The 15020-nt window shown below is 44.8% G+C and overlaps 1 protein-coding gene across 1 annotated transcript in view; it reads left to right on the forward strand.

Moving 5' to 3' along the window:
- Window positions 1–1687, forward strand: part of CLSPN (claspin) — a 31414-nt gene extending 29727 nt beyond the window's left edge. Inside the window, exon 25 of the mRNA XM_049617529.1 lies at window positions 259–1687. Coding sequence (XP_049473486.1) covers window positions 259–369 — 111 coding nt within the window. The 3' untranslated portion in view covers window positions 370–1687. The remainder of the gene's footprint in view (window positions 1–258) is intronic.
- Window positions 1688–15020: the final 13333 nt, after the last annotated feature.

Consider the following 15020-nt stretch of genomic DNA (forward strand, 5'->3'; position numbering starts at 1 on the left):
ATTTATTTTTAAATAGAAAATATAGATATTTCTGACTTAAAGGCTTATGCTGCAGGGTTAATCTTGCACTCCCCATAAGGTACAAGAGGACTGCTACCCCCAGTAGGTAATCAGCTTTGAAACTTTCCTGGAAAGTTTATATTTCTTTCTTTTTTCCTAAACATCCATGATTTAACTATGAGTTCCTAAAGAGCTAATTGAAGGTAAGTACTTGTATGAGGGTCTTGAGCTGATCCTGATTCTTTCTCTGCTCTCTAGGTAAGGAGAAGGGGTCCATCTTTAATGACATCCCCTTCACCTAAGCGCCTCAAAACAGATGATAGTACTTCAGGATTGAAGCAAAGCATCTTCAGATACTTGGAAAGCTAACACCATCAGGGTTGATGGCACCTATGTTGAGACTGCTTGAGAAGTTTCTGGCATTGAAGGTTGGAATCGATGTTCATGTGGATGATCCCTGCCCCCCTTCCTTCATAATCAGTGCATTAAGATTATGGACAGAGATTCCAGTTCTTTCCACTGCATGGCTCTGGAAATCTTTTTCCTTTCCTAGTATTATTTCCTGGGTTAGCCACTAATCTTAATTCTGCAGTGTTTACAACAATAACTCATGGGTACTTGCGTGAAGGCTCACTTCCTCCATTATATATTTGACATTTTGTCCTAGCAGCCTCCTGGGTTGATAGGGGTGGTTAGAGGAGGTTAGGTGTGAAAGGTGTGGTTAGAGGAGGAGAAGGAGAAGAAAAAATGTGTCATTACAGAAAAAAACAGAAAACAGTGAATGTTGACACCAGAATGAATCCTTCACACCCTAAGACGTGTACCATGGTGACCTGGACTCTGTGAAAGAGAGCCTTCTTAGAGGACCTGGGAACTAATAGATGGCCTTTATATTTGTCTTGCCCCTTCTATTTTCCTGCATGCATCTTCCCTAGGCAGCCTCAACTTGCCAATTAACATTTGCTTCCCTTATAATAAGGACTCAGTTGGTCCCCAGTCAGAAAGATCTTGGCCCTAATTTTCTGGACTACAAGGATAAAGATAAAGGGTTACACCCAGTGTCTGTCCACATTACATATCTGATGGGGAGTGCAGAGAGCTCTCTCCTGGGACTAAATTCTCAACGTGCAACAATGTTGCTCAAGGACCTCCTTTCTCATAGTGACACACACAAAAATATAACTATTATTTATCGCATTCAGCTGGGTTTATTACATTGCCCTGACCAGAGGACAATTTAATCTGTCATTACTTATTTAGAAAGAAGACCACTATGGAGTTTATAATCAAAATATTGTTGAACGTAATTCCCCCCACTCCCAATTTTCCCTGAACAATCATGAGGCTCTTAGAACTTTAGGCAGATCTTTTCCCCCCTTAGAACTGAGTGTCACTGCTGCTTTGGAAAAACGTTCCATGTGAATACTGTGGTTTCAGTGACAGGAGCTGGACTTGAGAAATTGGATGAATTGTGCCAGTTTTTTATTGGCAAATGGGAAACACCAATTTAATTGCTGGAATTAGGGTATAGGTTTTCTATAATTGTTTCTAATACACAAGATGCTGACTTTGAGAGAATTTGTATATTTGTAATCTTTTAATGGGGAAAATGTATATAAAGATGTTTTAATATGTATGTAGTGTTTCAATAAATCTCAATGCCTGAAGGCAGGGTTTGCTATCCAGATTGGGTGCTCATTCTTAGGTCAGTCCCTGTGTAATATCGAGCATTGTTTTCAGGCTGCCTCCCTCCCAGGGAAGCCCTCTGGGTCTAGAGAGAGAGGCTGGGCAGTTGTCCCTCCCTGACCTCTCAGCTTAATTGATCATATTCACTCCCAAAGTGGTTTGGGTTCAGTACAGGTAAAGAGACTTTACATACATGGTACCTGTTGTTATAGCCCTCTGATTGGCAGCTGTGGGTCCAAAACGAGAGTTAATGCCCCTCCCTTTGAGCTTTTTTTTTTTTTTTTTTTTTTTTTTAAGAGAGAGCGAACACGTGAGTCGGGGAGAGGGGCGGAAGGAGGGAGAGAGAATCTCAAGGAGGCTCCATGCTCAGTGCAGAGCCTGACATAGGGCTTGATCCCACGACTCTGGGATCATGACCTGAGCCAAAATCAAGAGTTAAGATGCTCAACCACTCAGCTGACTGAGCCACCCAAGCGCACCCCTTTGAGCTCTTTAAACAGTGCCCAAGACAGGTAGCCTTTGCCTTGCAAAAGAACTGGGAAGGAGGGCTAGGTATTTCTCCCCTCTTGCTTTCTCATATCCTTTTTTGGCGGGGAGAGATGAAGAGGGTTGGAATTGATTGACCACTGAGGATAAGAAAAGCAGTGCATAAGAAATCTAGGGAGCGTATGGTTTCTGTTCTAGGCTCTGGAAAGAAAGCACTCTTTGGAGAAAGAAAAGTTGAGTCTTAATCACTAGGTGACTTTTTCCCATGCCAGTATAGTTGTTTAAGGCAAGCTAAGTCTTGACCTTGCTAACAAGATTGGAGCAGAGAGTTGCAACCTGACCCATATGCTTGTGCCCAAAACATTGAGCCATCAGCTTCAGCTATGTTCTAATGAAACCCCAGGGCCTGCTGTTATAGCTCCTGCTAGCACTCAGCTCAACTAGCTTGGAAATGGCATACCTGGAGGGGTGAGAGCCCATGCATCTGTGAGATAGATATGCTCAATGTCAGCCCTTTTGCCTCCTAGTTCCACACCATGGGGTAGGGACACATGGCATTTACTTCGCGTAAACAGGTCTTTGATCTCACTAATTCAGTCTACAGTTGCACAAACCATTCTAGGGCCTCTTCCATAAAGCATCAGGTTCTGTTCACCAAAGCACCATAGGGACAAGCTGCTCAGCTCCCTGTGCAATCCCCTCATCTCAACTGCTCCATAAACTGTACCCTTTGAGAATTTCTAATGGTTCAAACTGGACATTTTTGGTTTTTGTCTCCTGTACTTGTTTAATAACTCATGGGGCTTCCTGTCTTCAGACTTGTTTACCTAAGGATAGGGGAGAGTATTTCTGGGAAGAGTGTCATGCTATCTGATTATATCATATTTGAGATGGTATTCTGTCTTCTGCCTTGCATTCTTTTTTTGTTTTTTGGGTTTTTTTAGTGTAGATTTTATTTTTAAATAATTTTTACACCCAACGTAGAGTTCGAACTTACAACCCCGAGATCAAGAGGCACATGCTCTACCGACTGAGCCAGCCAGATGCCCCTCTACTCATTCCTTGACACATGGCCTGGAATGTAGTGTTGCCTGGTAAAGGTTGAATGAATACTAATACCACACCTTTCAGAGCCTCCATTTATATGCATAAAATGAGAATAGTAATTCATGCCTGTCTCAGAGTTACTGTGAGGCTTAAGTTGGAAAATATGTGAACGTATTATGCCAAGTGCTACTCTGCAAGCATAAATATGAAATTCCCGTTGTCACAATCATAATGTTTGTAGACAACTCGTTAAAAGGCCCCTTGTCTCATAAACATCTCAAATGTGTGATCTTAAAAAGCATCTTAAAAATGTGATCTTCCTTGGGGTGCCTGGCTGGCTCAGTCAATGGAGTATGCAACTTTTGATCTTGGGATTGTGAGTTTGAGTTCCATGTTGGGCCCAGAGCTTACTTTAAGGGGGAAAAATGTGATCTTCCTTCCTTCTAAAAATCTGCTCTTACTCCAGCATTCCTCATTCAGTAAACGGTACTTCATAAACCCAGTCACTCAGGCTAGAAACCTAAAAGGCATTCTTTTTTTTTTATTAAGTTATAAAAATTCTATTTCATTTTATCATTCCTTCAAATCTGAGTTGAAAAGATTTTCTTTTTAGTTGTTGTAATTGACATATAACATTATATTAGTTTTAGGTATACATTATAATGATTTGATATTTGTATATATTGTGAAATGATCACCATAGTAAGTCTAGTTAACATCTATGACCACACATAGTTACAAATTTTTTTTCTTGTGATAAGAACTTCTATGATCTACTCTCTTGGAAACTTTGAAGTATGCAATACCATATCATTAACTATAATCACCATGCTGAATATTACATGTCCGTGACTTATTTAATTTATAAGGCCGTTCTTTTTTTTTTTTTTTTTTTTGTGTTTTTTTTTTTTGAGAGAGAGAGGGCATGTGTGAGAGCTAGGGAGGGGCAGAGAGAGAATCTCAAGCAGGTTCTGCCCTGGGATCATGACCTGCGCCAAAATCAAAAGTTGGACACTTAACTGACTGAGCCACCCAGGTGGCCCCCCCACACACACACCCTTTCTTAAGATTTTATTTTTAGGGACGCCTATTCAGTTAAGCATCTGACTTCGGCTCAGGTCATGATCTCGCGATTCATGAATTGGAGCCTTGCATTGGGCTCTGTGCTGACAGCTCAGAGCCTGGAGCCTGCTTCAGATTCTGTGTCTCCCTCTCTCTCTGCCCCTCCCCCTTTCACGCTCTGTCTCTGTGTCTCAAAAATAAATAAATGTAAAAAAAAAAATTTTTTTAAGATTTTATTTTTAAATAATCTCTACATCCAACGTGGAATTTGAACTCATAGCCCCAAGATCAGGAGTCACGTGTTCCACCAACTGAGCCAGACGGGCACCCCTATAAGGGCATTCTTGATATCTCCTTCCTTCCAAAATCAACTCCTGTTATTTCTACTTCCAAATTGCACCTTGAATCACCTCTCTTCCGGCTTTGTAGCCAATGCCCTATTCCAAGTTTCCATAATTCTTGCCAGGGTACTGTGGTAGCCTCCTGATCTCTCTCCTAGTTTTGCTCCCCTTCCACTCAATCTATGCACAGCAGCCAGAGGGTAACCTTGGTATAAACATAAATTTGAGGATGCCATGTCCTCATTTAAAATCTTTCGATGTCTTCCGTTGCATTCGGAATGAAGTTCAAGCCTACAAGGCTTTGTCTCTCAACCTCCTTTCCACTCTTCTTCCACATCAGGGCCTTCCAGAGTGTTCTTCCTTTTTCCTGGCATGCCCTTCTCTCCACGCTTCATCTTTGTCTGGCTAATGTATAAATCTCCAGGTGTTAGCTTAGATCTAACTTCCCCTGAGAAGCCTTCCATTACCACCCCTTTTTTAATCAGTTTACCTCTGCTAGTTTTCCTTTTCTTTTGGATCTTTTATCACAGTTTGTCACCTTAATGTTTGTTTAGGTCTGCCTCCCCCATTAGACTAAATTCTGTAAAAACAGAGACCATATCTGTTTTGTCAAAAAATGGAAAGAGGTGCCTGGCTGGCTCACTCCATAAAGCATGCAACTTTTGATCTTAGCATTGTGAGTTCAAGCCCCATGTTAGGTGTAGAGATTAGTTAAAATCTTTAGGAGCACCTGGTGGCTCAGTCGGTTGAGTCTCATGGCTTGTGAATTTAAGCCCTGCATTGGGCTTTCTGCTGTCAGCATAGAGCCCACTTTGGATCCTCTGTCCCCTTCCCCTGCTTGAGCTCTCTCTCTCTCTCAAAAATAAACACTTAAAAAATAATAATAAATAATAAAATCTTAAAAAAAAAAAAAAGCATAGGTGGTGCCATACCTGGCATATAGAATTACTCAACAAATACTTACTGAGCAAGGAGTGATTTGAAGCCTGGAAGAGCTAATGGTGAAAAGCTTGGAGCTGAACTGCATACAAAGAAGCTTTTCAGTGTGGGATAGAATAGAGATGATAGCTGTGTGAAACCATAAATCCTTGTTCTGCAGCTTACAAGTGGCATGACCTTAGATAATTCATTCTCTGAACTTTTTTCCTCAACTGGAAAATGAGGCCAGAGTGAAATGGCTTGGTCTAGCTCACAGGGTTGTGGTTAGGATCAGAGGTACAAATTAATGTGAAATGGTTGAGTACATGTAAGAGGCTGCACTAATGCCCACTAGCCCACTGCTGAGGATGGGGTGAGGCTCATGCCTCATTATGATCTGCTGAGTGGGGAGAAGTCAAGCCTTGCCAGAGCCACCAGCCCATGCTGCCTGGGTTGGCTCTATGCTGGGACCGGTGGGAGTGGTTGGGATGGAAGCCAGCTGTGTACCTGGACACTCGCAGCAAGCTGGGGAAATAGGCGTGGCTTTATGGACAGCTGGTGTCACCTCAGACTTTACCTTTTGAGATGTAGGTGCTGATCTCTGTCCCTAGTAGTTGTATTGTCTGTCTGTACTATCCACGTCCTTCCCATCCCCTCTTCCTGTCCTCTCTTCTCTCACCTTAAAGGTTTTCATTTTCAGTTTATTGATCTAGTTCTTCCCTGTGGTGGGATACATAATGGGAAAAGGGGATTTGAAGTAGCTACAGCCTAAGGGTGATCAGAGGAAGCTATGGGGCTGAACACCTGGGTTCTTTCCCTTCATTTCAGAAAGAACCACAGTCTGTTGTTCTTGAAGGCTGGTGGGCTCTGGGTGGGGGTGAAGAGGCAGCTCCCAGCTGCAGGCTGGGGAATCGCTGGGCCCAGCCTAAGGGGTGGAAAGTGCTAGGGCAGGGTTGGGAGTGAGTCATGGTACATGTTTTTCAAACCCTGTCTTTCTCTCAGAGGCTGAGGAAAGGAAAAAAGCTGACTGCCCACCCCCTCTTTGTTTGTCTTGTCTAATTTAACTTATGTTATTTATCAAAAAGACAGGTTATTTGGAAAACCAGATGGACCCAGGCAAAAATCATCTGGATTTTCCAAATGTGAAAAATTAGGTTCTGGGGGCCCAGGAGGAAAGGCGTGTGTGTGTGTGTGTGTGTGTGTGTGTGTGTGTGTGGCTGTGAGGGGGTGAGGAGTATTGAGGGTACTTTGTTTCTCTGTAGTCAGACCCAGAAATTGCTCCATGATACCAAACTTCCCCCTCCCCACCTCATTTTCCTTCAAGTTCTTTATGATTGGAATCTAAATGAGAAAACTAAAATCTTTATGTTGCTGGCTTGGAGTGCTCAGAGAGCTCTCAACAATGAGAACCTGTCAGGGCTGTAATAGAACAGCAGCTGACAACTTTCTCTATCTCTCCAACCCTTACCTCCTACAAAATCGGGTTAGTGAGAGGTACAGGGTACAGAGAGGTTTTAGGAGCAGAAACCTCCAACTCTTGTCCCTTTAAGGTTATCCCCACATGATCACGCAGATCGGGAAGTTAGACATTAGGGGTAGAAGTCAGCCTTTCATGACTTTCTAATTATCAGATGGCCTAAGAACACTGGGGATTAAGAGTGGTCTATCCTTTAAATATCCAGGGAAGGAGGTAGTTCTGTAGCTACAACCAGGAATTTTTAAAGCCCATACTTGTTACCTCTGGGGAGAAACGTTGTTAGAAAGGAATTCAAACAAGAGGCCATGGAAGCAGGATTCCATGTGATAGAGAAAATACTCTGGCTAAAAGCAGAGAGAGAGAGAGAGAGAGAGAGCCATTTCTCTACATATACACATGCACACACACAGAACAGAGCCAAGACCTTTGTGGCCCGAAGAACCCTTGACAGCAGCAATAGCACTTGTCCCATTGTGTCAGTTTTTAAAGTGTTGCTGGACTGTGAAAGCCACTTAATAACTTGATCTCATCTGAATAATCTAAGTTAATACTAGCTTCACAGTTGTGAGGATTAAGAAAGAAAACCATTTGTAAAGTATCTCGCTCCAGGCCTGGCACTGGTAAACTTCAGTGAATGTTGAATGAATGAACCCATGAATTCAAGCATTAAGGCTCCCTTGACCATTTCCAAAGATCAGTTGCTTGAATAACAGACTTGTGGGCTGTCCCTACTGAGTCTGGAGCCTGAGGCATGATCTAACCATGCCACTCACTTAACACAAGTTTAGTGAGTATCTGTGATGTGTGGGGTAGAGCATGATGGGCTGCCCTGTTCCCCTTCGAGGAAGGCCTTGTTGGCCCAGTTGTTGGGAGCATTCTCTGCAGACAGCCTTCCATGGTCAGCCCCTTTGGGGATTGCCTCCGTAGCAGAGAACCCCTTGCCTGAGATCATGCCACTTTCCAGCATGGCCCTCATCCAATGACAGGAGTATAAAGGGCTGCCCATCTCAGCTCATTTGGGGATAATTCTGAAGGGCCATCCAACCTTTCAGAGTTCCCTGAGGGGTTGACTGAGGCTATCAGGGGCCTGAATGGTAGTTTAGCTTCTTTCTCCAACCTTCCACAGATACTGATCCCAAAGGCACTTAGTAATAAGTGTCCTGCATGCTAAAATGTCTCTGCATCTGCTTCCTGGGGTGTGCTAGTCCCGGTGGCCAAGGCTTTAGAACAGGGAAGGACAGACTCCAGTTTCCAGCAGGTTTCCAGCATTGGAGGTGTTGATACTGTCTTTTTATGCCCACCAGAGGGCAGCAGCAGCATAGCAGCTGCCCTCCCCACTCCTCGAAGTGGGCTCCCTGACTTCCCTCTGACTTCCCACCACTACTGTTCAGTATTAGGAGGATCACCTACCTCCCTTAGTGCATCTACCCTCCTGTCTAAGGGAAGAAAACTTTCTGAAATTCTCAAGGCTTTAGATTTTGTCAGTCTCAAACCACCCCCCTCCTGCCCAGCACCAAAGGCCAATCTGTCTTCCTGTTGCACCCCTTCCCCCTCTTCAGCTGGGCAAACCCCTTGCCCAGGATCTCCCACCTCCCCACACTTCCACCTGCAATAGATTTGTTTTCTGTGTGACAGGGTAATTATGAACTTGGGGCCAGGAGGCCCAGGGGCCAGTCTGAGGATGGTCACTTCAATCTGGTGCTCTCTGTTCTGCTAACATTATTGATTTTTAGTTTTATTTATTATGATGATTTTTTTTTTTTATCTGGCCCTGGTGACACATGAGGTGTGGAGGCTAGAAGTCAAAACAAATGTCACAATTCAGCTTCTTGAAACCACCTACCCACCTGACATTTTTTTCAAGATTTTTTTTTTTTTATTTAAGTTCAGTCTACACCCCCTCCAACGTGGGGCTTGAACTCATGCCCCCAAGATCAAGGGTCTCATGCTCTACCCTCAGTCAGGCGCCCCCTCCCCAACATATTTTTTAATCTACTGGTTTTAGCATCTCTGCTTAACTGTCTTCATTCTGTTCCCTCATCCCCAAAGTTTCTCCCAAAGATTGTAACAGGAATCAGAGCCAGGTGTGGCTGGAGGATGGGGGCTGGGGAAAGGCGTGGGGACAACATATAGGGTACCTTTTGTTAGCAGCCAATAACTCACCCAGCAAGCCTTTATGGCACCCCCTTTACTTGTCAGTTATTTCCAAGCTGAACCCCCAACTCCCTGCTGCTTTTTCATTCCTTCCCCTGGGGCAGTCCTGAGGTGGGTCAAGCTATGTGCCCTTTTTTTTTTTTTTTTTTTTTTCCTTTTTCTGCATCAGTTTCTCTGGCTGTGAAATGGGTTTGAGAAAAACCTGACCAGGAAGCTTTCTGAGACAGTGAGGTTGAGATTGGGTGGAGCCAATTCACAGAGCAAGGCCGCCTGAACTTCTGGCTACCAAAGGCCTCCCATAACATCATACTGCACTCTACTTGCTAGTGGGGAAGAGGAAGGGCAGGCTTTAGGCAAGACATTACAAGGGGGAGGGGGCACTCGGAACTGCTGTGATTGCCATGGGAATCAGCTGAGGCCACGGGCGATTTGTGGGGCCACGTTCCCCAAGCCTGTTTTCTCTGTGTGTGATGGGAGAATGAATAAATCATTGTTCAGGGGTGGGATGCAGCTGCCGGGCTCCACCCCTCGGCACATGCCCCGACTCCAGCTCCTCCATTGAGGACTGCTGGAGCAGAGAGGTTTATACACCCAGCTCCCCAAATCCTATTGAGGCCTCCCCCTCTGCACGAGCCGCCGGCTCCAAGCCCATTCAGCCTGGCCCTTTGTGTTGGGAGTTAAGTGGTTACATGTGGGGGGCACCCAGAAAGGACCTGTCAGGCCCTGAAAGGCTGTACTGATACGGTGCCCTCCTACTGATGAATGGGGTGGGTGGAGGAGTGGTGGGCGGCCAGAGGGTGCAGTGGGGGAGAGGGCATGGGGATTATGGAGCCCACAGAGGCAGCTGCTAGGAAGGGGGTGGAACAGGCACTCCCTTCTCTCAGTCCTCCTGATCAACTCTAGCTCACTCCCTCTGTTTTGGGCTGTAGAGTTTCCCACAGCCTCGGGATCTAAGATTTGTCTCTCTGGTCTCCTGGTGGAAGAGGCCATTTACCACTTGGGTGCACTGAGGAGAAAGAGTCTACACCACCTTTCATTCTCCAGCAGCTCCAAAACACCCGGTTGTTCCCTTTAGGGGAGGCAGGGATGGTGAGTGAAAGGATCTGTCTTCTAGGTTTTTGTGGTGCAGGGCATTTGAAATTGTGCCTTGACTGAGCTTTAAAAGCTTCCTGTGAGCCTCTTCAGGAGCCATTTATAGTGGAGGGCTCAGGGAGGAGACAAGATCTCAAGCTGGATATACTGCATAGATTTTGTTTGGGAAAAAAAAAAAAAAAGATTCCAAGGTTTAAAAAAAAAAAAAAAAAGCTTTAAAACTTCAGATTTGATATACCTCCCCCTCATTTTAACAGCTGAGAAAGCAGCCATATTGGGGGTGGGGAATGGACATGTCTTACCTAAAGTGATCACACAGCAATTTCTTTTTTTTAATTTTTAAGTTTATTTATTTATTTTGAGAGAGAGCACACGCACAAGCAGGGGAGGGACAGAGAGAGGGGAAGCGAGAATCCCAAGCAGGCTCTGCACTGTCAACCCAGAGCCCAACATGTGGCTCGAACTCACGAACCATGAGATCATGGCCTGAGCTGAAACCAAGAGTTGGATGCTTAACCGACTGAGCCACTCAGGTGCCCCAGCAATTTCTTGATAGAGGAGAGTGGCATTTTACCTTTAAAAGGCAGCAGGGAAATGGATGAACAAAACAAGTAGGTCACCAGCTTTGTAGGCCTTCTTTCCCAAGGTGAGCAAATTCTGGGGAATGATTTCCTTCTAATCTTCCTTAAGGACTCTCTGGTACATCAAAGGTCCTCCAGGGTTGTGCTTAGCCCTGGGAGTCCAGTGTTCACAATTACAATGTTCAAGGCATATTATCTTTATTTAATCTGGGAAGTTGAAAATGTTTTGATTTGCCTAAGTTTCCAAAGCCTTGTGGAGAAGTTGACAGATGATCTGAGCTCAGGGAAGGAGAAGAAAGCAGGTGGCAATATAGCTTGTCCTCCAGGACTAGACGCCTGTGCTTTGTTCTGACATGGAAGTTTTGGGGGCTTGCTCGGTTATTTCCCTGCTGCCCACAGGATGAAGCTCAAGCTCCTTGGAATGATGGTCAAAGCCTTTCACAACTGGGCCAACTTTATCCTCTAGCCTCATCTCTTACCTCCATTTCCCCTCAAGCTCCAGTCACCCTGGCCACACTCTGAACATACACATCACATACAGTCTCCTCTGCTTTCTCCTGCTTTCTCTGGGTGAGCTTCCATTCATCCTTTAAAGCCCCCTCTGTGAAGGCTTTCCTTACCCTCTTTTGTACTCATTGCTTTTTCCTTACAACTCTGTTGTAGGACCTATACATTGTATAGCCCACTCTTTTCTATTTCCCTTTCTAAACAGGGAGTTGCACAAGGCCACCACCAGCTCTGATCCTGCTCTGAATCCCCAACACAGCACCTGACCCAGAGTGAGCACTCTGTACTGAATGTGAGTGAATGGATAGGAAGGAATAATGTCTTTGAGGCTGAAACACCTTGATCCCACCCACCTCTTTCTTCCTGGAAGTACTGACATTGAGAAATTATCCACCTATAGAGGAAGGAACTCTTATGCCTGTCCTATTTCCTGGGGTAGAAATACCTCTCATCTCCCTTGTCTCCTTGTCTGACACTCTAGGCCCTTTAGCACCTAGCACTGGTTACTCATTGCTAGTCTCTCTTGGCTCTGACATCTGTCTGCCTGCCAGGATATCTACCCACTTCCCAGGGCTGGCCTATTTGGGCTGCTACTGGCCATCTCTAGTGATTTCTGTGTCCTTGCCAATTCAGTCTTTATAATCTATATAGCTGGGTAGGCACAGCCACAGACACCGCTCTACCTGGAATGACTGATTCCTTGGCATCCTGACTGCAGAAACTTCTGGTGAATGGATCACGGACATCTATACATCTGCTTGTCTGTGATCATGCAGACATGGACACCCCCACCTTCCTAGGGTTTTTTGTTCTCAAGGCTCCCAGCCTTCTGAAAATTATGGAGTGGCCAGGACCACTGTCTGAGCACTTACTGCATTAATTACACAGTGCTGGAGTATCCCACACAACTTTACCCTTGACTAAGAGAAGAGAGGCTACAACAATCTGATGCTGTGGGAATTCACTTGACTTCTCAGATATTAAGTTATTTAGAACTATGCCCATTTGTGTGCTGCCCTGCAGAGTACAAGAGGCTTTAAGTCAACAGTCAGTATATAATTCTTTGTCATTTGTAGCCAGAATCCATATGAAGAGGCAGAGATAGGTGTGGCGTGTTACGTGAGTATACCTAATGACGTTCTCGAAGAGTTTGCTTCCTGTTTCTGACATTCTAGCTTCTACAGGTCAGGAGGTTTCAGCGTCTTGGGAGAAATGATTATAATGTGGGAACACTGAGATGATTCCACTGCATTTCAAAGGAGGTCACAGTGTAAGCTGGATTGCTAATGGCTACCAAGGGGAAACAGAGATGCCACTCCTTAATGAGGGCTGAGAGGTATATGAGGGGGACCCCTGGGCCACTACCTTGTGCTCTTGTATTAATCAGGATTCTTTTGATTGCCAGCAAAGGAAATTCTACTCAAGGTGGGCTTGACAAAACAAGGGCCTTATTGGAAGTTATAGAAAGGCCTCAGGAAACAGGGACCAGAACATCACCAGGACTTCTGTCTTTTGTCTCTGCTTCTGTGTGTAAGCATCATTTACTCCCACTCCAAACTGACTTCCACTTGGCAGGGAATGTGGTTGCTAAAGCTCTGCCCATACATCTTCCCAGCTTTGTCTTCCTTTTATTTCAGAAAGTCCCAGAGAAGGGACTCACCTGGAGTGGGGTTCCTATGCCTGGACTCACGGGGCTCCCATTTGACCCACATGGTTAGAGCTGGGAGAGATGGAGTCCACAAGAGAGGCAGAGAGGAGCAGCTCTGGGCCCACCAAACAACTATCTGACATGGCTGTATGGCACAGGAAGACCTGCATAACTCTAGATCCCCCCAGGCTCAGAGCCTTTAGGAGTGAGGATTTGGGTCACCTCATTGGGTCACCTGTCTAAAGGCAAGGGGAACTTGCAATGGGTAAGGGAAAAAGGAAGACTAGTTAGGCTTCAGCATCTGATGTAGAAATGGGCCTGAGGTCTAAAAAAATAGCAAAAGCTGAAGTAGGGGACTGGGTAGCAGGGTGACTCAGTTGGTTAAGAATCTGACTCTTGGTTTCTACTCAGGTCATGATATCATGGTTTGTGAGTTCTAGCCCCACATCAGGTTCTGTGATGACAGTTTGGAGCCTGCTTGGGATTCTCTCTCCCTCGTTCTCTCTCTGTACCTCCCCTGCTCGCTGTCTCTCTCTAAATAAATAAACTTAAAAATTAAAAAAGATGGAGTAGGAGATAAAAGCAAAAGAAAGAGATGAGGGAAAGACAAGAGCATTTTAATTTTTTTAAATGTTTATTTATTCATTTATTCTTGAGAGTGATAGGGAAGCAGAACAGGGGGGTGGGGGGGTAGACCGAGAGGGTGACACAGAATCCAAAGCAGGCTCCAGGCTCTGAGCTGTCATCACAGAGCCTGATGCCGGACTTGAACTCATAAACTTCAGGATCATGACCTGAGCTGAAGTTGGACCCTTAACCAACTGAGCCACCCAGGCGCCCCAAGACAAGAGTATTTTAAAATGTTTTATGTTTCAAAGATGAAGCCATATTAGTTTTGTTTTATTTTGTTTTTAATGTGGGGAGGACATGAAGGAGGTATAGCCAATTGCTTGGTTTGCTTGGTAAAGTGGGGGTATGGAAGGGGCCTTCTAGAACCCTGAAGGCTAAATTTGTCCTCGTCTCCCTTCAAGGGCTACCTTAGGAAATTATTTAAGAAGCCCTAACTTTCCTAACACCTGCCAGTGCTTTCTTATCATTAGAGTCAGCACCAACTGCATCTCTATTCTCTCTGATTGCAAACTGAATCCCCAACCCTCCACTTTTCCTCCAAGGAAGAAGGGAGTGAGGAAGATCAGGCTTCGGTCAGTAGAAACTGAGAAGAGTTCACGGCACAGCCACTATGGAGCAGTTCTCTGAGGAAGGTGCCAGGGCCTGAGTGTAGGACATAAGGCCCGGTCCTGTCCCAGAGCAGATATTCTTTCTTTTTTTAAAACATAGCTTTCGGGGCACCTGGGTGGCTCAGTCGGTTAAGCGGCCGACTTCGGCTCAGGTCATGATCTCACCATCCGTGAGTTCGAGCCCGGCGTCAGGCTCTGTGCTGACAGCTCAGAGCCTGGAGCCTGTTTCAGATTCTGTGTCTCCCTCTCTCTGACCCTCCCCCGTTCATGCTCTGTCTCTCTTTGTCTCAAAAATAAATAAACGTTTAAAAAAAAAATGAAAAAAAAAAAAAGCTGCAGCCTTTGGATTAGGAAGGGCAGCCTTTATAAAATAAATAAATAAATAAATAAATAAATAAATAAATAAATAAATAAAACATAGCTTTCATGGGGGTGCCTGGGTGGCTCAGTCTCATCCCTACTCTTGATTTTGGCTCATGTCATGATCTCATGGTTGGTGAGAACAAGCACTGCATCGGGCTCTTCACTGACAGAGCAGAGCCTGCTTGGGATTCTCTCTCTCTCCCTGTCTCTCTCTGGCCTTCCTCCCTTGTTGTCTCTCAAAACAAATAAATTGAAAAAAAACAAAAAACATAGCTTTCATTAAGTGACCTTAATGAAACAAGCACAAAATGAATATATCATTTCAAATTGTGATAGATGCTCTGATGAAAAGGAACCAAGTGCCCTTGAGAAATATAAAAGGGGAAACTAATCTTGCCTAGGAGGTCAGAGGAGGTTTAT

This window comes from Panthera uncia (genome assembly GCF_023721935.1).
Source record: "Panthera uncia isolate 11264 chromosome C1 unlocalized genomic scaffold, Puncia_PCG_1.0 HiC_scaffold_4, whole genome shotgun sequence".
NCBI lineage: Eukaryota > Metazoa > Chordata > Mammalia > Carnivora > Felidae > Panthera > Panthera uncia.